At 30.7% G+C, this 23,985-nt stretch overlaps 1 protein-coding gene across 5 annotated transcripts in view; it reads right to left on the bottom strand.

Moving 5' to 3' along the window:
* Positions 1–23,985, bottom strand: part of LOC122627978 (poly(rC)-binding protein 3) — a 185,241-nt gene that overhangs the window by 19,281 nt on the left and 141,975 nt on the right. For 4 of the 5 annotated variants that reach the window (XM_043809716.1, XM_043809715.1, XM_043809719.1 and 1 more), the window contains exons 3-5: positions 14,795–14,851; positions 13,813–14,211; positions 12,047–12,451 (exon numbers count right to left, since the gene is read on the bottom strand). In XM_043809716.1, the coding sequence (XP_043665651.1) occupies positions 12,047–12,451; positions 13,813–14,211; positions 14,795–14,851 (861 nt within the window). The remainder of the gene's footprint in view (positions 1–12,046; positions 12,452–13,812; positions 14,212–14,794; positions 14,852–23,985) is intronic. The other variant, XM_043809718.1, reaches the window with a different exon arrangement.

Below are 23,985 nucleotides of genomic sequence, written 5' to 3'. Positions count from 1 at the left end.
TCGAAAGTAATATAATAATACAAATCAATCCTTTCTTTTTGTTCTTTTTTTTTTTTTTTTTTTTTCAATGAAAATTTTTCATATTTCTCAATTTGATAAAATTTAATTGTTTTAATTAAAAGTTTCGATCATATTTATATCACTTCATTTTCCCTTTTTCTTCCATTTATGGAAACTATATAAAAAAAGTTTCCATAAAAAAAAAAAACATTGAGTATATACTAGCATATATATATATAATATATATTAGCAATTTTCGGGGAGCACTAATAAATTTCAAGTAATTAATTTCGTTTATAGTGTTACAAACACAAACGACCAATGATAGATAAAATAATAATAATAATAATAATAATAATAATAATAATTAATAATAATAAAGGATAAGATCAAAGAAGAAAAATAAAAAATAAAAAAATGTACAACGATAACAGTAAGAAGGAATGAGGAAAAAAAAGATTATTCTTTCTGTCTCAATCTCTTTTTCTCTTGCAATTTGACGAAGAGAGAAAAAAGAGGAAGAGACGGATGTTTGTACGTATGTATATGTGTATATAGGGTGGCAAAGGTCGAAGGATTTTCTCGTTTTTCTTTTCTAAAAATTTTTTTCCTTTTACTTTGAATCGTGGATAAAAATTCGCATCCCTCTTAAATAAATAAATGAATTTCACCGAGTACCGGAAGTACGAATCGATCTATCTTCTAACAATGTTTGCTAAACTAACATAACGTGCACGTGACTTCGTTTATTAAAGGATGTTTTTAAATTTATGACGAACGCCACGACGACGACGGCTAATACACGCTTTATATATATATATATATATATATATATATATATATATATATATATCTTTCTCTTTTTCTACGCTCTTTTTAAATCTCGGACAAAAATGCCACTCTTCTCCCCTCACGAAAGACGTCCCTTTGAAGCTTTCCACTTTTGATTTATGAGACGTTGGTTGTATACTGTAATACGCGAATTCGCAGCCAGCAGGTGTATCCAACCATTCTCTGGACAGAACAAGCTTTCTCTCTCTCTCTCTCTCTCTCTCTCTCTCTCTCTCTCTCTCTCTCTCTCTCTCTTACACACACACACACACATATTCGTCACTCGTTCTGTCTCTGTCTGTTTCACTGTTCAACGTTTATCAATGTACAACACGTAACATAACGTGTGAAAGTGGAATGTCAAAGGTTATATTATACCGAGCATAGTTCTCTTTTACGAACAAGAAAATTAACGTCGTGACGTTCAGGTTTTGGAAAAAAAAAATAAAATAAAATAAAGTAAAACAACAAATAATACTAATACTAATACTAATAATAATAATAATAATAATAATAATAATAATAATAATAATAATAATAATAATAGTAATAGAAATAATAATAATAGTAATAAATGGAAAAAGAAATTCTATCCTATTTCCCTTTTCATATTCTTTTTTCCTTCGATATTCGCGATATCTCTAAATATCTATATTTAATAAAATGGATCATTATCCTCTAACCTGCTGAAGAGAGGATACGGTGGATATATTTTTTTATTTTTTATTTTTTTATTTTACTTTTATTCTTTTTTTTTTTGTTAAGGGCAGCCCACCCTCGCGCTATCTTCTCGCTGAATTCGTAGCTATATATCTATATATATATATATATATTTAAAAAAAAAGGGGGGGGGAAAGAAAAAAAAAAGTGCACGAAGCCATGCTCTTCTAAAAAAAGGGGTGGTAGGGTGGAATGGGGTGGGACGAGAGAGGAACCTGGGAAACGTGAAGATTTTTCTAATTGAAGGTTGATACTGCTGTTATAATAGAAAGGATGTTGAACTTAAGGGATGAAAAAATTAATTAGGGAGTCGACATCGGTCGTGAAAGAGGGTGCGGAAGAAGAGACAGGAGAGGGATGTTGAGGGACAGGGGATGAAGAAGAAAAAAAAATGGTGATATGTTATACGATAGAGATATTCTCGAAAGCGAGATGGTGAATGAGAGAAGCTGTATGTATGCTCGCGCGTTAGGACGATGAAAGCGTAAATTTTTTTTCTTTCCTTTTTTAGGGGAGGTATTTCTTTTTTTTTTTTATTTTTTTAATTCTTTAATAGGTATTCGTTTCTTTCTTTCTTTTTTTTTTTGCATGTTACATCGCACAATTTTGACAATTTTGACATTTTCTATAAAGATAATTTCTACGATAAATTTGTGTTTGACTGTTAAAAGAAAAAAAAAAAAAAAAAAAAAAAAGAAAAAAAGAAAAGAGAGAAAGAGAAAAGAGAAGAAAAAAATTTGTTAACTTGACAACTTGTAATTCTTTTTCCCCTTTTTCTTTTTTTTTTGAATTTTTTTTTGATTTAGGTTTGACGATTGTCAAGCATCGAGATTTATTAACGATAGATAAAATCGAGAAAAATTTTATATTGGAAAAATCAGAGAAGAAAGGTTTATGAGAAAAAATGGTCAAGTGTGCGGACTATAAGCGGGATATTCTTTTGGGATTGACAGGCTTTTGTATAAAAATAAAAAGGAAAAAGAAAAATGAAGAAAGAAAAAAGAGAGAGAGAGAGAGAGAAAAAAAAATAATTGATAAGAGATAAAGAATAGAATAAAAATAACGAATACTTTAAACGAGGACAAAAAGCAAATGAGATATACATATACGAGAAGAGAGAAAAAATATATATATATACATATATATGTATATAAGAATATATATATATATGTATGTATGTATGTATGTATACGTACGCGTATATGTATATCCGTGTTCTGTAAGCCGAAAATTCGACAGGCACAGATTGATAAAAAGAAAGAAAAAAGTAAATAAATAAAGAAGGAAACTTAATTTAAAAAAAAATAAATAAATAAATAAGTAAATGAATAAACAAAAATAAAAAAAATGAAAAAGAAAAAACTTAAATAGTATATTAGGGATCGTGAGAAATAGATAAAAAGCGCAACATGGTAATAATTATACCTATGTAAATCTACCTTTTCTCGTGCCACACATGCATATTTTTTGTTGTAGTTGTAGTTGTTTATCTTTTACCGCACGTGTATACGTATATAATATATAAATAAATATATATATATATATTATATACACATATATGTCTATATACCTATATAATGTGATATATATGTATATATGCATATATACACACATCATATATGTACATGTAGATATATATCGCATTCGAAATCGCTCTCTTGTCGTTTATTATCCGTCGTTAAAATATTATAATATCTTATCTTTTTTTTTGTGTTTTCTGTAGGGTATCCCATAGGTTTAACAAAGCCATTATTATTGATGATAATGGACCCACCCTCTCGAACAACGTTTCGTTCGAGAAAAGTAGCTCATTGTGTGAGATAGAAAAAAGCAGAATGTGATTAAACTAGAAAGATACAAAAAGATAGAAAGAGAAAATGGAGTATATTAAAAAAGAAAAAAAAAGAAAAGATAAGAAAAGCATTACAATAAAAAAAAGAAAGAAGAAAAAGAATGAGAGAGAGAAAGAGAGAGAGAAATGGAGAGATAAAAACCCAAAACGATTAACGATATTTAAAAAAAAAAAAGGATCATATTTCCGTATAAATTATCCGTTTTGTTTTGTTTTTTTATCGAAATATATAAAATCAAGAAAGACAAGGCCATTAATGGTTCAACATTCGAAGGGATACGTAAAAAAAAAATCCCAGAAATATTTTCAAGATCCGTTAACACGAACGAGAGGACATTTTGATAACGATATTTATAAATTGATTATTGTTTTTTTGGATTAAAAAAAAAAAAAAAAGTAAAAAAAAATATTAAAAAAAAAAAAAACAGAAGAAAAAGATAAGAGAATTTTTATTTCGTCGAATACGAACAATACGAATTGGATCGATTGCACGCATCCGACACGAATCAATGATTTTCGACCAATTTGATTTTAATTTTTTAAACGAATAGTTGGATCCGCCGTGTCGGAGTGAACAGCAAAAACCGAAAAAAAGTAAAAAACTGAACAAAGAGAGAGAGAGAGAGAGAGAGAGAGAGAGAGAGAGAGAGAGAGAGAGAGAGAGAGAGAGAGAGAGAGAGAGAGAGAGAGAGAAAGAGAGAGAAATAAAAATGGATCGAGGAAATATGCAGACCGAAAAGAGGAGAGATATTCAGGCGAATGAACGGATGAAAAAAGAGACATAGTGAGAGAGAGAGAGAGAGAGAGAGAGAGAGAGAGAGACAGAGAGAGAGAGAGAGAGAGAGAGGATCAGGGGGTTGTTCGAACGCGCCCTTTTAATAATTCACTCCGTCAACAGAGAACGGAGGGAGAAAAAGAGAAAGAAAGATAGATGCAGAAAAAGAGAAAAAAGAGAGGAAAGAAGGGGGAGGGAGAGAGAGAGAGAGAGATGCAGCAGCAGCAACAGCAGCAGCAGCAGCAGCGTCGACAGCATCGGCGTGGCAATGTTTGCCCTTTCGTTCGAGCCGTACGCAGAAAAAGAGTTCCTAATTAGCAAACGTTCGCGGAAAAGCTGGTAATTATGTTTGCTGGAGCCCACCATCGAGCTCGTCGGACGACAAGAGAGAGAAAAATAGAGAAAAAGAGATAGATAGAGAGAAAGTGGGATAGAGGGGAGAAAGAGAGAAAATGAAACAGGTCTGACTAAATCAATATCGATCGTTTCATTCCTCTCTCACTGTTCTAAGCTCGATGTATAAACAGATTAATGAAAAAACAAAGAAAGAAGTAGAGATAAATAAGTAAATAAATAAATAAATAAATAAATAGATGAAAGACAATGGAAAGAGAGAAAATGGCGGCGTCGATTCGTACAAACTCGCGAGTTCGTCCTCTTTAATTTCCTTGGTTGTTTATGTGGACAAAATTAAATAGAAAAAAAAAAATAAAAGAATAAAGCGAAGAAAGAAAAAATGAATAAAGGGTGGAAGAAAGAGAGAAAGCAAAATAGGAAAAAGGAAAAATACAAAAATAAAATATAGTAACAAGGAGAGGAATGGGAGAATATATTATGACGTTGAAAAAAAAATTTTGCTGTAATATTCGATTAATTAAGGGAGAGAAAAAGAGAAAGAGAAAGAGAAAGAGAAAGAGAAAGAGAGAGAGAGAGAGAAAAGAGAAGAAAATTCGAAAAATAGAAAAGAAGAAAAAAAGAAATAGCATTGTAATCGAGAAATATCAAAAATTTGAAAAACGAGATAATAAAAAAAGAATAACTAAATAAAAAAAAAGAAAAAGAAAAACTGAATTCCGTTATCAAAATGTCGTATTCGTGATCGGACTAGAGCAGAATTTTTTGCGTATTTCTAATGATTTTTATTGAACATCATCATCGTCGTCATCATCATCATCATCATCATCATCATCATCATCATCATCATCATCATCATCATCATCATCATCATCATCATCATCATCACCACCACCATCATCATCATTATTATCATCATCGTCGTCGTCGTCATCGTCATCATCACCATCATCATTATCATCATCACCACCACCATCACCGTCGTCATCATCATCATCATCATCATCATCATTTCTCTCTCTCCGTAGTAAGCTAGTTTTCGAACTTGTTTATAACCCTCCCGCCATCCCAACCCTATTTTCCTCTATCATTAGTTCATTCGTTTCTTCCTTTTATTCGATCGATAGATCATACCGATCGTTTGAAAATCGATCCTTGAAAAATGTGTCTTAATTCGCGACGACGCGTCTATCGTAGGACTCACGTGAGTTATTAAAAGCGAATAATCCATGCGAAGCTTATCCCTCTATCGACGATCGATAAGAACCACGAAATGATTATTTTTCATTTCGAGATTCTTTTCGCCGTTCGACGACGACGTTCAATTTTATCGTCTCTCCGTGACGATCGTCCTACATTCATGATTTTCTTTCGTTCGTTTCAATGGAGTAACATTTTATTCGTTATTCTTTTCTTTTTCATTCTTTCTTTCTTTCTTTCATTTTTTTCTTTTTAATATGTCATTTCGATGCTTTGTTATAAAAAATGGTTTCAAAGAAACAAAACTTTTTCTTTTTTAAGTAAGCAATAGAAAAAATAAACAATCGTCGAAATTGCATCGTCGACGATCGTTGCGGAGATATAAATAATAACAATAATAATCTTATTGAATTAGACATATATACGTTAATATATTATATAAAATATATATATATATATATATGCGCATATTAATAATCTCATATTACAATCTTTATTATTTATATTGTTGTTATTATTATTTTTATATATGTAATTATATTATATTATTATAAGTATATAACAAGAAATTATATATTTGACATAATAATATCATTATATTACACATATACATATACACATATATGTGTGTGTGTGAGTGTGTTATTATTATTGTTACTATTTATTTTTACGGTGTTTGAAAAGATCTTGTTCGAGCGTACGACGAGAGACATTATGTAGTAACGATTTTTTTATGATAAAGAGAGATAAAGAATAGAAAAAGAAGAAGTACAAAAAGTAGGGGAAAAAAGTAGAAGAAAAAGAAGAGAGAAAGAGATAGAGTTGACTTTATACAAGATTTTCAACTAAGTTATTCGACGAGAGCACCTTTTAGCATCACCACTAAAAGTAATAAAAGTTGCCCCGTTTATGTTGTCATTTAAACCGTAAGTTTAATCGTCCGCGTGATACGCATCTACTCGTTACGACTACTATTTGCATATTGCGGTAATTGCTATCCCGTATTCAAAACGGCAACCCGTTGCTCGGTCGACGGACTCTTGACACCTTTTTCCATCTTTTACGCGTTAGACAGAGACAAATAGAGACAGAAAGAGAGAGAGAGAGAGAGAGAGAGAGGGAGAGAGAGAGGAAAAAGAAGAAATTATGGTATGGGCAATGAGAGGAGAGGAAGAAATAACAAGAAAAAATATAAAAATCACGAAGAACAAACAGAGTAAAATAAAATTAAAAAAAAATTATATATAAGAGAGAAATTATATAGAGAGAGAGAGAGAGAAGAATTTATGATGAAAAAGAGAGTAAAAAAATTATGTAGAATGAATAATAGAAAATAAACAAATAAATCAAATGAAATAAAAAAAAATAAATAATAAAATCAAAATCATAAATTCGTTTGATATAAAATTTTAGAAGAAAAAAAGGAGGACGGAGAAAGAGAGAACGAATTATGATGGGGGGGAAAAAATGAAACAAATAAGAAAAAAAAAAGAAGATTATAAAAGTCACGAAAAACAAACGAACAAAAATGAAATAAAATGGAATGAAATAGAATAAAACAAAACAAGAAAAGAAATAATAATAATAATAATAATAATAATAATAATAATAATAATAATAATAATAATAATAATAACAGTAATAACAATAACAACAATAATAATAAAAGATAAATGTCTGAAATTCGTCTGACACAAAATTTTTAGAGAAAAAAGAAAACGGGTCTCAACGGAAACATCTTTCTCTTCTTTTGTAAAACAATTTTTCTTTCTTTCTTTTTCTTTTTCCTTTTTTCTCTCGAAAGTTGGAAAAATCGTTGCAATTCGTCGTCGTCGTCGTCGTCGTCGTCGTCGACACGTTGTGCGTGTAGTAAACGGCATGCACGAAACTTCCTCTCTATGCACAAAGTGAAGAGGAAGAGGGAGAGAGATAGAGATAGAGAGATAGAGAGAGAGAGAGAGAGAGAGAGAAAGATAGAGAGAGTAATAGTAGAAGTACAGCCACAAGCGATTTTTGATCTTTCTTTCTTTCTTTCTTTTTTTCTCTTTTTTCCCTATTGCTGCAAAAGAGAAAGAAAAAGAAAAAGAAAAGAGCGAGAAAGAGAAAGGGTAAAGAATTCATATTCAACCAAATATCAATCGCAAGCATGTGGAAGTAAAGAGAGAGAGAGAAAGATAGATAGATAGATAGATAGATAGATAGATAGATAGATAGATAGATGGATAGAGACATATACACTTAGACACTGTTCAGGATAATGAAAAGGTGTGTGTATATTTATATGTGTATCAGAGAAAGAGAGAGAGGGGGGGGAGGGAGTAAGAGAGAGAGAGAGAGATATTAATATAAAAAAAAGATAATAATTATAAAAAGTCAATTAAACGGAAAACATCGAAGAAAATAACGAAGGAAGATATATAAAGAGAAAGAGAGATGGGGAAAGAGAGAGAGAGAGAGAGAGAGAGAGAGAGAGAGAGAGAGAGAGAGATGCAATAATATAATACATACATGTATACATAAATATTAATTTACGTATACATATAAACATAGAGACAAATACACACCCAATATATGCATACACATAATAACACGTAATGATATATGCAACATTAACGTGCGATATACAGGAAAAGCAAAAAAAAGCCGAATCTCCGAAGCTCGTGACCTCATAATCGTTTTTTCATCGTATCCAGTTATTTCCTAATTTAGCAAAAAGCTATTAATTGCACGATCCAAGATGGTACACTAACGCACACACTCGCTTATATCGCGATTTTTTTTTTTCTTCCTGAGATTATTAGAGATAAGATTTTGTAGGTAAGATTTCTCGTTATCAAGAAGAAGGAACTAGTCTTTGACGAGGAAGTAGAGAAGAAAAAAATAAAAAAAAAAAAAAGAGAAAAAAGAAAAAGAAAAGAAAAGAAAAAATTAAATTTAAAAAAAAATAGAAAGCGGAAGAAGATAAGAAATAAAAAAAATTTATATATATATATATATATATATATATATATATATATATATAAAGAAATGAGGACGATAGGTAATGAGGTTGGACGGTAAACGTCGAAAATATAAGTTGAGCTCATTTTATATTGCATCCTGCCGATCCTTTTACTCCAAGTAAAGGAAAAGAAAAAAGAAAAGAAAGAAAGAGAGAAAAAAAAAAGAAAAAATATATCGAAGAGAGAGAGAAAAAAGAAAAAAAAAAGAGACAGAGAGACAGAGATAGAGAAAGAGAGAAATAAGAAAGGATCAATAGACTTTGATAACGAAAATACTTAAAGAAAATTCAGAGAGGAAATCTAAAGGTCTTTTGACTTCTGATACTCTCGTCTTAGAGAAAAGGTAAGAGAGAGAGATAGAGATATAGATACACAGAGAGAACGAGAAAGAGAGAAAGAGAGAGAGAGAGAGAGAGAGAGAAAGTAGTGATACTGAAGAGACTACTACGAATACTTGTTAATAGACGATGATGAATAGTCACGCTATCGGAGTAGACGTTTAGCAAAACGCGCAGTCTTGAATTTTCGTTCCAGAAAAAGACATTCACTAAATAATCTCTGTAAAAGATTTAACTCTTCTTTTTTTTTTTTTTATTTTGTAGAGATCAAATAGAAAAGAGATAAAGAGAATTAGAAATGATCTTTTTTCTTTCTTTTTCTCTTTCACACTCTTTCTGGAAGATTTTCTCGAGACTGTACGTATTTGGAGTGACGGGGAAAAACATCGAGCAAAAAGCCATGGTATTTTCGAGGTTTATTGATGCGTGTTATATGGTGATAAGGTAATAGAAAAGAGATAGACAGATAGAGATAGAGAAAGTAAGAGAGAGAGAGAGAGAGAGAAAGAAAGAGAGAGAGAAAGGATAAAAAGGTATGGGATAAAAGTGTAAGGGTTTCCAGGTGGCCTAAGAGTTTCGTGTAACGTGATTTTGAATCGATAAATTTTCTTCTTGTTTCTTTTTTGTTGTCTGTTATTGTTGTTGTTGATGTTGTTGTTTTTGTTTTTTTCTCTCTTTTGTATCAGATCGAGACACCTTCGGCCATATTGACATTGCCAACGAAACGAGATTTGAAATTGATAGATCTTAATAGACGCGATAGATTTCTTTTTCTTTTTTCTCTCTCTCTTTTTTTTTTTCTTCTTTTGATCCGAGAAGAAAATTTGATTTGAATGAAATTTAATATCAAACGATTTAACTTTTCTACGTTTTAATATATAGTAACGAAATCGAAAATTTGTTTCGATCGATCGACGATCGAACGAATTCTCTCTTTCTTTTATCTTCGAATTAATCACAATATTAACAACGATCTCTAGTCGTTCAATAATACGATTAGACATTTGGTATGCCGATAGTAGACGTTCAAGGACTTTAATATTCGAAATCCTATTATTAAGCTACCGATTGTGAATCGGTTTAAATCAACAGTTAACATTTTCATCGCGAAAATAGAAAAATAAAGAATTTTCCGTTAAGATTATTCGATTACGGTAGTTAAAAATCGATAGTTAAGAATCGATAGTTAAGAAAGTGATAACGAGTCGAGTTAAACGAAATATCAAAGTTCTTCGAGATAACGATGATGATGATGATGTTGATAATGCACGTTCGAGAGTTGTTTACGAAAAGATTGTTTTTCTCGCTGTTATTACTATTGTTTTTTTTTTGTTATTGTTAACCGTGCCAATTTGACCTTGGGTTGTTTACAACGGTCCATGAATCAGGATTTATCATGATTTGGTGCAAGGATATAGATCGTTTTTTTCTATTCGATAGAAAAGTTGAGTTTTTCTTATATACGAAATAAAAACTGTATATAATAATATATTCAGCAATTTTTTTTTTTTTTTTTTTTTTTTTTTTTCATGAAAGATCGTATTTCCTTTTCGTCTTCGATATCAGAAAAATTTTGTCATCGCGAGAAGAGTCGAATTTTTTTTCTTCTTTCTCTTTTTTGTATTAAAGACGATGATTTTGACAAAATACGATATTCGATATACTTTCTCGAGATATTTTTTATGTAAGACGCGATATATAAAAATAAAATAAATTTTATAACAAAAATCTAAAGTGGATATTTTCGATACCATAAGGTTTTTTACGTTAAATAAAAAAAAAAAAAAGAAAGAAAGAAAAAAAGGGTCAAGTTTTGTTATACGATTATAAAAAATAAAATTAAATTAAATTAAAAAAAAAAATGACTCCTTCGTAGCACGAACGGAGCAAATTTTTTTCTTCGATCGTAGGAGAGAAAAAAAAAAGAATAAAAAAAGAACGAAAAGAAATCGAATTTACGATCGCTTTTAGAAAATATAGTCTTCCGAACGGTCACCGTTAATTTTCCAGCGGTCACGAGGGTAATCCTTTTCTACGACATACTGACGAACAAGACTAAGAGAGACTCGAGTTAATGACGATATCCCCTGACCCGTGGCTAGAATTTCAAAACCCACCACCTTGTCTCGCAACGTATGTACAATGTTGGCACCAACTAAATTGCGTGATCGTAGCCTTGTGTGTTTGCTTGGTTACTCGTAACGTAGAGGGTGTGAAAGGCCCTTTTAACGTTCAATATCACTGGAGAGCACCTACTAGAGAGAATAAGTACTTGCTGGTCTTTGCGTTTATCCGACAATTAATGAACGAAGGAAACCGATCTACAATTATATTAAATTATAACAAAGAAAATTTAGCTAGAGTTTTATCGCTAAATACCGGATAGAAGTAAAGAAACGGAATAAATAAATAAAGAGAGAAAAAAACAAAAAGAAAAATCATCATCGTATGATTCTTTGTCATCATCGAAAGATAAGATAAAACCTGCCAAGGGTTAAGGACAAAAGTGGATATAACAAACAAGAAGAAAAAGAAGTAGTAGAGTAGTAGAAGTAATAGCAGTAGTAGTAGCAATAGAAGTAGTAGTAGTAGTAGTAGTAGTAGTAGTAGTAGTAGTAGTAGTAGAGTTGGATGCATGTGTAAGTGAACTATGTATATATATGTGTGTAGGAGTGTATCAGAAAAGAGAAAAGACAGATACATATACATATACATATATATATATATACACATAGAATACAAATGTACGTATATATGTATATACAAATATACATATACTTATATACATATACACATACACATATATACACACATATACACACACATATATACAGATATGTATATATAGATGATATCAATCAACGGAAGGTGGTAAAGTTTGAGCGGTAGTGAAGGTATAAGGGGTGGTTCAAGGGTGGCAGTAGACGGTTGTTCTTGGTGGATTGGGGTGGATCACGAAAAACAAAAGACTTACGGCGTCTGCCACGAGGTGTGCGGGCGGGAGGGCTGCCTGCAAGTGTCCACTCTTCAGCAGGGGGTCGGCGAGGCCTGCCACGCTGGCGTGTAAGGGGCTTGGGTGTAGAGGATGATGTGGGCTGGTAAGGTGGGCGGTGGATAGGAGAGGATGCCCGTGAGAAGCGGCAAAGGCCGAGGAGGAAGGGTGGGCCGCGAAGGGCGAGGTCGTCAAAGTTTGGGTGTTCAGCGAGGGCGGGGTGGGCCCGGCAGCGGGCGCGGGCAATGGCAATACTGTACTTACGTCCGAGTGGGCGGGCACCGCGTAATTACCCTGGATGGTGTAGGCTTGCCCACCAGCCAGGATCAGTGGCCCACCAACTTGGGGTTTGGGGCGATAAGGGATCGTGGCACCTTTGGGAGGGGACTGAAACAGAAAAAAGAACAACGCACGAAGCCGAATACAGTGATTAAGTTCATTTCTTTGTATCGTTAGACATCTATTACTTATGTTTGTATATTTGAATATTTATATATGAATTTTCAGAGTTACATTTTGATGAGGTAGTTTTATAATGATTTATTATTTCGTTCAATAGATATCATTCAAAAAGGTCTAGATGAAAGTAAAATTCTGTTTTTTTTTCTTTCTTCTCCTTTTTCCTTTTTTATTCTTCTTCCTCTTCTTTCTCGTTTCTGAATAAATCAATTGAATATTTGGGATCGTTTTTACAGAAGATTGTTATAATTTCTCAATGAGATAGGTATTGGAGAGGTTTCGATTACGATAGAGAATCGTCGAAACTGTTAATGTTTAAATTACTATCTTATGTATTATTATATCGTTCCATAAGTAATGTCGCTTTCTTTTCTTTTTTTTTTTTTTATCGGTCGACTCGTTTTATTAGAATACGCAAAATGTTTGAAGTAATTGCTTATCGTTTTAATGTTACACACGTCGATTTAAGATCGAGAAAATAAACGTTGTCACGGACTTATCGAAGAATTATTTCAAACTTATTTTTCAGTATATTCTTGCCAACGACAATAACAGCAATAAATGGAATATGTCAATTTTATGATCCGTGTACTAAGCAAAAGTTTGTAACGTATAATAACTAATCTAAAGTCAAAGAAGATTCGTTCAGGGAACTATCGAGACTCGAGGACGAAGAAAAAGACTTTGTACGTCCCTTGAAAGAAGAAAGTTTTTCACGACGAGAATTCAATCACCTTGTATATTGAAACTTTAAAATCAAAATGCTAAGCAAAATGATAAATAGATAAACGATTCTTCTTCTTTTTCCTACACGCGTCATTTCAAAACTTACTCTAAAAAATCGTCATTACTTATGGCATGATAAAAACATTACACTTCGAACTCCCCCCTCCCCCCAAAAAAAGAAAGAAAAATAAATAAATTCCTCATAAAAATGAAACTCTATCATGATTTAAAAAAAAAAGAAAAAATATAGAGAGATAAAGAGAGAAAGAGAGAGAGATAGAGACAGATAAAAAGAAGGAGATAAAAGAAGAAAAAAGAAGAAAGAAAAAGGAAATGAATTTTTTTGTTCGAATCTTTGTTAAATCGTACTCTAACCCCACGAAAAAGAAGAAAAGAAAGAAAAACAAATTTTTCATAAAAATGAAACTCTATCGCGATCCAAAAAAAAAAGAGAGAGAGAGAGAGAGAGAGAGAGAGAGAGAGAGAGAGAGAGAGAGAGAGAGAGAGAGAGAGAAAGGAAAACGAGAAAAGAAATGTTTGTTCAAATCTTTGTTAAATCGTACCTCTAGCATAACACAGCAGATGTGATATATGCATTGCGTTATAGCTTCGCTCGTGCCCGATATGGTGACCGCTCGTTCGGTCGAATTCGGTAACATTTCAGAGGCGACCTGAATCGAGGCGCCTGTAACCTCGCGAATCTCCTTGATCTTCGAGCCACCTTTACCGATGAGCGAGCCACATTGAGAAGCTGGTACGATCAGTCTCAGTGTAATGGGTGGCCTTGGTACGCCACCGCCACCACCGGCACCACCACCCTGGATATCGTGGAACTGGGAGCACCATTCCTCAAATTTCTTGCATATCAACGTGAACGCCTTGAAGATCGAATTCGTTGGCCCGGTTACGGTCACTATCCGTTCAGGACAAGATCCATCGGATATGTTGATCTTTGCACCGGACTGTTATTGAAATAAAATAATATCGTACGTTATTTCGATTATTATATATTTATTATCGATATATTTAAATATCAAATCATATTTAATTTATATTTTATTATGGTTATTGTTATCGACTTTTGATTTGTATTTATGTTTGAAATAATGTAATAATAAAATTTAAAAATTATTATCATAGATCTGTGTGTGTGTTTTAATATATATATATATATATATATATATATATATATATATATATTGAAATTAAAATTAATTTTCGTTTATATTTTATTATTATCATTATTATTAGTTTGTTATTTATATTTAAAAATTATTATTCTAGATTATATAGATATATATGTATTTTCGTCATTAATTATTGCTACTCATGTAGCAATAAATAATATTTTCTTACAAGTCTATAATTTATTTCTGTTCTATTTAACTAACAAATTATATAACGTAAAATATTATATCCAAGTATAAAACTTATAACTAGCAAATATTAACTTATGGTGTATCAATCAATTATGAATACTGTCGTCACGAAAAAATTAAATATTGTACGCGTATATATATATATATATATATATATATGACTTACCTCTTCGCGGAACCTTTTGACGATTTCTCCCTTTTTCCCGATGATACTTCCTACCTCCTGTAACAGAAAAAAGAACAACAACACCATTAGAAATTATTATATTTTTTTCTATATATATATATCCTTATCTATCGACCGATTAAGACATTAAAAAAAGTATAGATCGATCTGAAGCTTCTCGTTGGTAGAACGTGATTAAATTTTACGAGTTAGTATCGTCGAAACGAGAGATTATCGTTCATTCAGTATAACTCGATTTAACTTGGAAGTACCCTCTCTTTCTCTCTGTATGTGTATACATGTACATATACGTACACGTGTCTGTGTGTGGGTGTATCTTTCTATAAACACACAATGAGAAGCTATTTTGTCGATTAGCTTCATTATACATGAGAAGAGAAATTTGCTAAAATCATCGTAGGTTGATCTATCACGTATTATTAAGTTCGATAATGCGTGTCGAACTATCTAGAGAACCAACCGTATTTCAAGCGTTCAACCTAATCCATCAAAGACACACCTGCATCTTACTGCCGCCCATCAATTTATCATACCAAGTAGGATCCAATCTATATTCCTTCAATGTTAAACTAACAAGATTCGACGATAATTTACCTATAATACTACCTACTATAATATCAAACAACTAATTTCTAACTGATCGGAATACATGACATTAATAGATTAATGCACACAAGTGTTTCCCAAAATATCTCTATTTACTGTGCATGTGTGCGTATGCGTGTAATATAATTTTCAAGAAAATTACAGAATTATATCTATTTAATATTATAATGTATAACGGTGTTAAATGTAGAATATTAGAAATAGTTAAATTTCTATATTTAATTATTATAGTGACATATATTATTATTAATATATAATAGTAAAAAGAAATATATATATATATACATATATATTTATTATATTTATATATAATATACTATATATTTATTAACATCGATAAAGTTTATCGTTAAAAGGAAAAGGTTAAATGTGACCAGTAGAGTTACACACACACACACACACACACACACACACACACACACACAACACACAGATAAATAGATGGATAGATAAAGAAAGAGAGAAAGGAAGAGAGAGCAAACACAAACACAAACACAAACACACACACACACACACAGAGATAGAGAGATAAATATGTAGATAGATAGATAGATAGATAGATAGATAGATAGATAGATAGATAGATAGATAGATAGATAGATAGATAAATAGATAGATAGATAGATAGATAAAGCTTGTGCTGGGTAAGCGTGGACTTGGACACGCTCGGTACGTGAAACTATAATTAGTTTCATGTAGGTACGCAAGCGTGGTATGTCCAGGGCAACTCACACAGTTCCTATCTCTTTCTATCCCTCTGACACGTTCTGACCCCGCGATAATGTCATCGCCTAGGCTTCTGGGTAAGCAGGTATGCGGTTCGTGCTCTTCTCTAAACTTAGACACGATGATACCCACGCGGGTTCTCTCTTCTTCTTCTTCTTCTTCTTCTTCTTCTACTACTTTTTCTTCTTCTTTTTCCTCTTCGTCTTCGTCTTCGTCTTCCTCTTCGTCTTCGTCTTCGTCTTCGTCTTCGTCTTCATCTTCATTTTCGTCTTCCTCCTTGTGCATACCAGTCGCGTTTCGAAGAATTTAACACGGGACCATTTACAATTAGATCGATGAATCCCTCAAACAAACGTCTCTTCAAAGATGGCACAGAATTTTGTAGCTTTGCTCATTTTCTTTTTTTTTATCAGATCTATTATTATTATTATTATTATTATTATTATTATTATTATTATTATTAGTCGTTATGTTTTTTCTTTTATTTATTTCTTCTTCTTCTTTCTTTCTTTATTGTTTCTTTTCCTTCTTTATCGTTTCTGTATGTCAAATTTTTATAGAAATTTATTTTGGAAATTTGTAATCGTTTTTTTTTCTCTTGATTTTTCCTTTTGATTCGATATTAGATAAAAATTGGACTCGGAAGAGCTCGATTTTTTTCTTCTTATCAATTCATAAATAAGATTTAATAAAGTTTGATAATAATTACTTTCAAATCACTTCTTTTTTTTTTGTCGTTTTATAAATGAATATGGATTTAAAATTAGGTATAATCATTAGATTGTCACTTTTTTCCGTTGCCTTTCATCGTCAATTTCCGAATAGTTGTGATTCGGGTTTAGCGTTAGATAATAATTAGGTCATCCCATTTTTTCCGTCAATTTATAGATCGACACAGTTTAGATTTAGAGTTAGATTATTGGATTATGTCAAATTAGTTAAGTCTAAAATGAATTACACTTTGATTTATTGTATCATTTTTCACTTAATTATTTAAATAATAATTAGATTATTTTAAACGAATGATAATAAATCTTTGCTTTATCATATTATTCTGTTATTAGTTTAGTCAGGTCGTATAATTAAATTAATGAGTATTAATCTACGCTTTATTATACAACATTATTGTACAATACACCAATCAATTAAGTTAATTCGTAATTAGATAATAATTACACTATCCCAAATTAATGAGTATTAATCTTGTTCAACAATCTTATTTTACACTTCTCCAGTAAATTACACACACACACACACACAATTATCAGATTATTTCAAACTGACCAGATCCCATAAAATAAATAAATCGTCGAAATAATATATCGTACAACAACAACAACAATAACAACAACAACAACAACAACAACAACAACAACAATAACAATATATTACTTTTTCCACAAGTGGCATATAGAAAATTACTTTACAAAGTTATATTAATACGTTAAACACAGAAAATGGTGGAATTTTCGATCGATAAACACAAATTACATATGAAAATTTATTTCCATTGTAGAGATAATAGATACGAATAAAAAAAAGAAAAAAAAAATTATAACAAAGAAAAATTGAAGGAAAAAGAAAAGAAAAGAATAAATAAATAAATAAAAAATGAAATAAAAAGATTTATTTACCCGTTTTATCACAAAAGAGATTAGATCTTTATCACGACGTGAACATTTCTTGTTTTCTTTTCTTTTCCCTTCCCTTTTTTAAATACGATATCAATTATTATGTCCGAACCTTTTGCCTGAAATGTCAGCGTATAAAAATATATAATATTTACTTAAGTTATTCAGGCAAGAGAAAAACTGAAGTTTTAAAAAAGCAACCATTTTTATTCTAAAGATTAAATGCTAATCCGAGATGCATATTCAGCGAACGGATAAACCGATTAAATAACTCCTTCAAAATATTTCTACGATTCGTGATTTACTTTCTTTCACAGACATTTTTTATATGTATATAATATGTAAACGTAAACATAAAAGGAGAAAAAAGAAAAAATAAGAAAGAAAGAAAGAAAGAAAGAAAAAAAAAAGGGAGAAACTTGTTCGAGAAGAAAGAAACGCGCGACTTTCATCTTATCTCTAATGATAACTATCTCTTTGGAGTAACGATATCGGATGCATACACGTTCCTTCTTCTTTATTACTTTTTCCGAGTCAAGTTTCTTTCTCGTCCCACTTTCGCATTTTACTTTTACAATGATTTACATCCTCTAAGATTTCTTTTCTCTTCTATGACGTATATATCTCACTTGACGGATATAATACTCGACGCGATTTCTTCTGATCTCGTAAATAAACATTTTCTTAGCGAAGGATATAAAAATCTCATAAGATTGTGAATTTATAATTTTGAATATTAGATTTAAAAACAAAACAAAACAAAAAAAAAAATTCGTAACTTTCTCCAAATCTTTGATAAATATTAATGAATAGAACGAAAGATTTGTTGAATCATTATTATTTTTTTTTTTTTTTTGTAATTGATGCAACAATAATCAAAAGTGAAAAAGAAAAACGAATTTAACATTATTATTCTGATGATATAATATAACAACAATAACATAATAATAATAATAATAATAATAATAAATTAAACGGAATTATGAAATATGAAAAAAATTATCAACGAGAAGTTAGATCAATTTGTTAATAATATTTTAACATAATAAAATCATAATAATAATAAATTAAATAGAATTACATGGAGAAAATGTTCGATTCGAAAATTAGATCGATTCATTGGCAATTTTTTGTCAATATACAAAAAACAAAAAAAAAGAAAGAAAGAAAGAAAGAAAGAAAAACATTAGACAATTACGCAGAAAATTTTTCAACAAGGGATAGAATGAATCACGAAATCCTTTTGATCAACGACGAAGAGAAGAGTGTAACTGGACGAGAGTATCATCGTCGTACGGAGAATTAGAGATAGCAGTTGTGGAACAAATATAGCTGGAACAAAACGACGATGAGAGACGCGTGAAAAGAGAATTGGGCATCGAGCCAATTACCATTGCTCTTTCTCCTGAGACTTTAAGGATCGTTCAAATTTGCTGGATCTTCAAAGATCGAGATAAGCTTTTGCAAACCTCGAACAAAGAATTCAAGTTTTTCAAGTTTCTCTTTTTTTCTCTTTGTTTATCATTTTTATATACATATATAATATCCTTTCCTTATCACATTCTCTTTGTTAGAAAAAAAAAAAAAAAATAAAAATAATAAATAAATAAATGAACGACGAGTGAAAAAGTTTATCTTGAAGTTAATCGACTTTAAAATGGATTCTTTTTTTTTTTTTTTTTTTTTTTTTTATTAATTCTAATCATATAATAAACAACGTGAACGTTCATTATAATATTAATCGAGAAATTCAAAGAGATTTTTTTTATTGTTAATTCTGGCATCTAATGACGTTTATTTATTATCTCTTAATAACTACGTGACAAAATTGCTGACTCTTAAATAAAATATCTCTCTCTCTCTCTCTCTCTTTATCTATAAAAATGATCTTCGTAAAGCTTCTTCTTTATCTTCTTCTTCTTATTTTTTTTTAATTCATTTCACCGATTTAAACATATAGAAAATAAAATAAACGTTTTTTTCCTGATAGTGATACGCCACTTTCAGATATTAATAAGTTGAAATTATTCATGTGAAAGCTTTGATTCGTGCGTTTGCAATCTCTTTAGAATTCCTATTATTTTTGTTCTATCTAGATTACAAAACAAAAAATCTTTTCTTTTTTTTTTTTCAAGTTCTTTATGTTCCCATGAAAATCATAAAACAACTTAATTTGCAGTTATTTTACATATTAAGAGTAATCAAATTTTTTATATACTTCGTTCTAAATCGAGATATCATTAAAAATCATCTTGAAATTATCGAACAATTGAAATGAAACTAAATAACAAACTTTGGATATCCAGCAAATAAAATTCTAATGAAGACGACTATATTTGATAGAATAATAATATAAAATTCAAAACATCTCTCTCTTTCTTTTTTTCTTTCTGCGTTTATTTGTTATTTCCTTATAACTATTACTCAGTCTTGTTTTTAGCAATGACGCTATTTGACGTGGGGAAAAAAAAAAAAAAAACAAAATAAAAAGAAAAAGAAAATAATATTATAGAATGTTACTATCATGGCATAATTCTTTTTTTCCACCGAACTCGTTAATTATTTTTATATAATTAGTTGTAATGAAAACAAAATAAAAAAAGAATAAAATGGAAAAGAAAGAAAAAGAAAAAAGAGAAAAAAAATGGAAAAAAGAGATAATAATAAAAAATTTGACTGCAACTTTGAATTATTAGACAAACTAGACGATAGCTCCCCGATTTACGAGGATGACCAATTGGCTGTTGGCCCTGGCAATATTCCAGTTCTTCTCTCTCTCTCTCTCTCTGTCTCTCTCTCTCTCTCTCTTTCTCTCTCTCTGTCTCTCTCTCTCTCTCTTTCTTCGAAATAAAGAAAACTGCCGAAAGTCTACAAGGATGTAGAAAGAGATTGACGTTTACGTAACACGTGTTTTTAACGACTGTGGATCATAGTTTTTTCAACATAAGAAATAACATAAAGGACTAAAAAGGGGGAAAGAAAGTAAGAAAGTTAAGTGATAGAAAAAAAAAAGAAAAAGAAACAGAAAAAAATATATACATAAAAAAAAAATCATTTATCTTATTTTTTTCCTCGACAAGTGTTTTGGGATCTTTTTTCCCCCATGAAAATTTCTTAATTTAACTGTTACACACTTTTTCAACAAAATTGTTATTCTCAAGTAATTTTTCTTTTATTTTACTTTACTTCACTCCTTTTTCTTTTTTCTATTTAATCGTTCGCAAATGATAATTTTTTTCACGCATATATTAGTATCACTTCTTAGATTTAATTTTACCAATGATTTACTTCGACGAAGATACTTCACGAAATCAAACGATGATTAGTATGATAGACGACTGAGAGTATATTGATATATATATATATATATATATATATATATATATATATATATATATGTGTGTATATGTATATCGAAGAGAAAGTAGACTTAAAAGTTATCTAAAGTACGATATAAAAGGCACGTATTCTTAAGCAAAGAAAAATGTCGGTACGCGAGACGTATCAGAGATAAGATTTTGGATTTTGGCCAGACATTTTGTTTGTCGATGTGGTTGCCCGATAGAACTTTCGTAGACCAGGTAAAACGTCTGTATGTTAGAAAGAGGGAAAAAGAGAAAAAGAGAAAGAGAAAGAGAGAGAGAAATTATCGTGCCGATGACCGTGACATTGTTTGATTAAATAACAGGAAGAAAAAAATCTTCCGGTGTGAAACGAATACGAAAAAAGATCAAGATAGAAAGAGGGGGAGAGAGAGAGAGAGAGAGAGAGAGAGAGAGAGAGAGAGAGAAAAGCGAATAAAAAAAGGATAACATAGCAATTAACAAACGATAAAAAAAAAAAGAAGAAAAAGAAAGAAAGTTACGCTCGAAACGAGTTTTTTTAACGAACACCGCCGGTCAGTTTTAATTAGTCGAATTTAATCTCGAAAAATCGACAAAAGTTAGGTATATACATACGTATGTACGTACATATATAACATAGATACACACGTGTGAATAATGAAACAATAAGAAAGAAAAAGAAAGAAAGAAAAAAAAAGAAGAAATAAAAGAAAAAGAAAAAAAAAAAGAGAGAAATATGAATAAAAGTAAGAAAAGTATGTAATAAAAAGACATCTGCGAATAAAAAGTATATATGTATATGTATATACGATCGAAAACGATAATGTAGAGTCGATAATTGATACTATCGATAGTCAAATAAATTTTTATTCTCTCTCTTTCTCTTTTTCCCTTGGAAAAATGTTCGTGTATAACATGAAAGTTGCATTTTACGCGAAAATTGTATTTTATCGATAAAATTGCACGGTATAATACAGATGAGAGAGAAAAAGAGAGAGAGAGAGAGAGAGAGGTAGAAAAAAAGAGATCGATATATCTGTATCTCAGAGTCGTATGACAAACTGTGTCGAAATTTTTAATAATAAGAACAAAAGTCCTTGAGTGATATTGGAAATCAATTTAAAGCGAGAATTAAAAAAAAACTCTTCAAAGCTCTAAAATCGAATCTTCTTGAAGATTTTTTGAAGTCAATACATTTTTCCCTTGGTAAGATTCGAAAGGAAAAAAAAAAAATGTTCCGACGCTCGCAATTTTAGATTTTGAATAACAAAAAAAAAAAGAATAAAAAAAAACGAAAAAAAGTAATCCAAAAAATTGTCCATAAAGGTAATTGATTTTTAAATTCATCTATATACGTTCGGCTCATCCTGTATTAAAAATTTCGATATTACATATACATACATACAGACATATATATATATATATATATATATATATATATATATATATATAAATGAAAAAATAAAAAATAAAAATACAAATAGATAGATAGAGAAGGACAGAGAGATAAAAACTAGGAAAATCTGCGTGCGATCTAAAGGATAATGGAATTGAAGATAATCCGAATCTGTTTGATTGGCTTCCGGCCCTGGCCGATGTCCAGTATGTCTTTGGATGTCGTGTGCTCCATATGTCTCAACATTTATCTCTCTTTCTCTCTCTTACTCTCTTTCTCATCGGAAGATCATCTTCTAATCGTAGAAGACATAATGCTCTCTTCTTCAAACGCCAAAAACGCGGCCAGACGTATTTATTTCGCACGAAGTAGCCTGCGCCTGATTATTACTTCTAGGTAAGAATCCAAAACGAACGCTTTTGCAATGAATCAAGAAAGATAGATAAATAGATAGATAGATAGATAGATAGATAGATAGATAGAGAGAGAAAGAGGTATAAGCAAATTAGTGATGAATAGGAATAATTTAATAAATGTCCACGATAAATTGCACGCTTTTAAAAGTTGATTACGTATCTGTGTCAATGTTGATTCTGAAATTTTCACTTAAATAGATCTATAGATAAGATAAATGCGATTGTTCATATTTCATTGGAATATTTCATAAGATTTTGTCAAACTTTTATTAGAAATATTCTCTTCCTGCCAAATATTCTATTTATCTCTGTCAAATTTTCACGTGACATATTTCAAACGAACGTAATGGGGGAAAAAAAAAGAATACAAATATACACACATACAAACTTTTTTTTTTTTGCTATTAAGATTCTATTGTCGAATGTATTACGTATAGAAAAATAATAAAGAAACGAATTGTAGATATATACAGACAAAAGTTAATATCGAGTATATAAAAGTCAAGGTGAAATTAAAAATTTCCGAAGAACCAAGAGTTTTTATCTATTATGATAAATTTTTAACGAATATGAAGAGAGAGAGAGAGAGAGAGAGAGAGAGAGAGAGAGAGAGAGAGAGAGAGAGAGAGAGAGAAAGTAAAGCAGAAACTATGTTCTTTCAAGTAAGAAAAAAAAAGAAAAAGAAGAAGAATGACAAGAGACCGAAGAAGCCTTATAAAAAAGAGCACCACTACCACTACACACTACTATCAAGTGTAGACACTAGAAGCACCCCAGTCACAACGAGGATACCCCCCACGTTGATGTCGTTGCCGTCCTCATCAGGGCGTAAAAACGTGGTGTAATGAGATTTGTCATGGAAGCACTTCGCCGATGCTAGATAGGGTATGGTAGGAGCCTAGAAAGGGCTTTCAAGGGAGGCGAATGGATATATGCATGTTGGGCGAGAATGAACGACTACTTTGGATGAAAACGAAGAGAGTAGAAAGTAGACTACAAAGTCAGAGAGAGAGAGAGAGAGAGAGAGAGAGAGAGAGAGAGAGAGAGAGAG

The sequence above is a fragment of the Vespula pensylvanica genome, chromosome 3 (assembly GCF_014466175.1).
Source record: "Vespula pensylvanica isolate Volc-1 chromosome 3, ASM1446617v1, whole genome shotgun sequence".
Taxonomy (NCBI): Eukaryota; Metazoa; Arthropoda; class Insecta; order Hymenoptera; family Vespidae; genus Vespula; species Vespula pensylvanica.
This window is presented reverse-complemented; position numbering and strand designations above follow the sequence as displayed.